The sequence below is a fragment of the Alligator sinensis genome, unplaced genomic scaffold (genome assembly GCF_000455745.1).
Source record: "Alligator sinensis unplaced genomic scaffold, ASM45574v1 scaffold1667_1, whole genome shotgun sequence".
Taxonomy (NCBI): domain Eukaryota; kingdom Metazoa; phylum Chordata; order Crocodylia; family Alligatoridae; genus Alligator; species Alligator sinensis.
In genome coordinates, this window is record NW_005842504.1 from 932,861 (window position 1) to 934,155 (window position 1,295).

At 67.1% G+C, this 1,295-nt stretch overlaps 1 protein-coding gene across 1 annotated transcript in view; it reads right to left on the minus strand.

Annotated features, from left to right (window-relative positions):
* The window catches only part of RYR1 (ryanodine receptor 1), a 45,730-nt gene that overhangs the window by 16,396 nt on the left and 28,039 nt on the right, over nt 1–1,295 (minus strand). The window contains 2 exon segments of the mRNA XM_025213073.1: nt 148–388; nt 675–989. Of these exon segments, the coding sequence (XP_025068858.1) occupies nt 148–388; nt 675–989 (556 nt within the window).

Below are 1,295 nucleotides of genomic sequence, written 5' to 3' on the forward strand. Positions count from 1 at the left end.
CCTGTGGCCGCCCCCCCCCCGTGGCTCCACCCCCACGGCCCCATCCCTTCTAAGGCTCCGGAGAGCTGTAGCCCCGCCTCCCCGTGGCCAGGCCCCTCCCATGGCTCCAACCCCGCCCCTGCAGGCCCCAGAGAGCCGTGGACGAACCTGTTGTTGTCCACGTAGCGGATGAGCAGCGGGTAGAGCGCGTACAGGTCCCGGCAGAGCACGGAGAACTCGTCGCGGATGAGCATCTCGGCGTCCTCCGCCTCGGCCTTGGCCTCCATGCGCAGCTGCTCCTCCTCCGCCACCACCTTCCCCGCGCGCTTCTTCAGCTTCTCCATGGTGGGGATGAAGTGCGAGCGCAGCAGCTCCGGCTTCGCCCGGCTCACGATGGGCTGCGCGAATACTGCCCGGGGTGGGGGGACAGTGGGCATGGACTGGAGCTCAGCCCCCGCCTGCTACCCCGGGATCAGGGAGCCCCAGAAGCAGACCCGAGTCGGGGCCCCTGGGATGGGGAAGGCTCCAGCACCTCATCCCCACCCCTGCCCCCAGATCGGGGCCCTCTGGGAGGGAACAGGCCTCTGCCCATCTTCAATCTCTACCCCCGAACGATGCCAGAATTGGGGCCCCCAGCCGATACCCCCTGACCATGCCCAAATCAGACCAGAATCGTGCCCCCCACCCCGCGGTACCTGCCAGACGCTTCATCCAGGAGGCCTCGTCAATGCCCAAGTTGTTCACGATGATCTTGAGGATGTTTCCCAGCAGGGCGTTGAGGTGTTCGGAGGTGACCTCGGTGCACCAGGGCCCCTGCGGGGTGGTCTCGGGGCCGCGCTCCCACCAGCGCGGCAGGTAGTTGCAGAGCATGGGCAGCGTCACCTCGATGACGTGCGGCATCTCCGTGTAGCGGGCGCCCGACTCCGCCAGGCCCCCGATGTCCTTCATGAGCCGCTCCAGCGGTGGGATGTCAGGGCACATCTCCTCCACCCGGCTTGGCAGGCCCAGGACTGTGTGGGGGGGAAGGCCGGGTCAGACCCCACCCCTTGTGAGGGACCACTGGGTCAGGCAGGTCCCCACAGTGGGAAGGGTCACAAGGCAGGACCAGATCCACAGCCAGGGCTAGGACCCCGGGCGGGTGGTCAATGCTGGAAGGAACCAGTTGTGGGGAATGTGGGGGGGGACCAGGCGGAGGGTCTAAGATGTTGGGGAAAGGTTGGAAGACCTAGGGGGTTGGTGGGATGGTCCTGGGGGTGTCTAGGGAGTTGGTGTGGGGGTCAAGGGGGTGGAGGGGAAGGTAGGGAGGTCCATGGGGT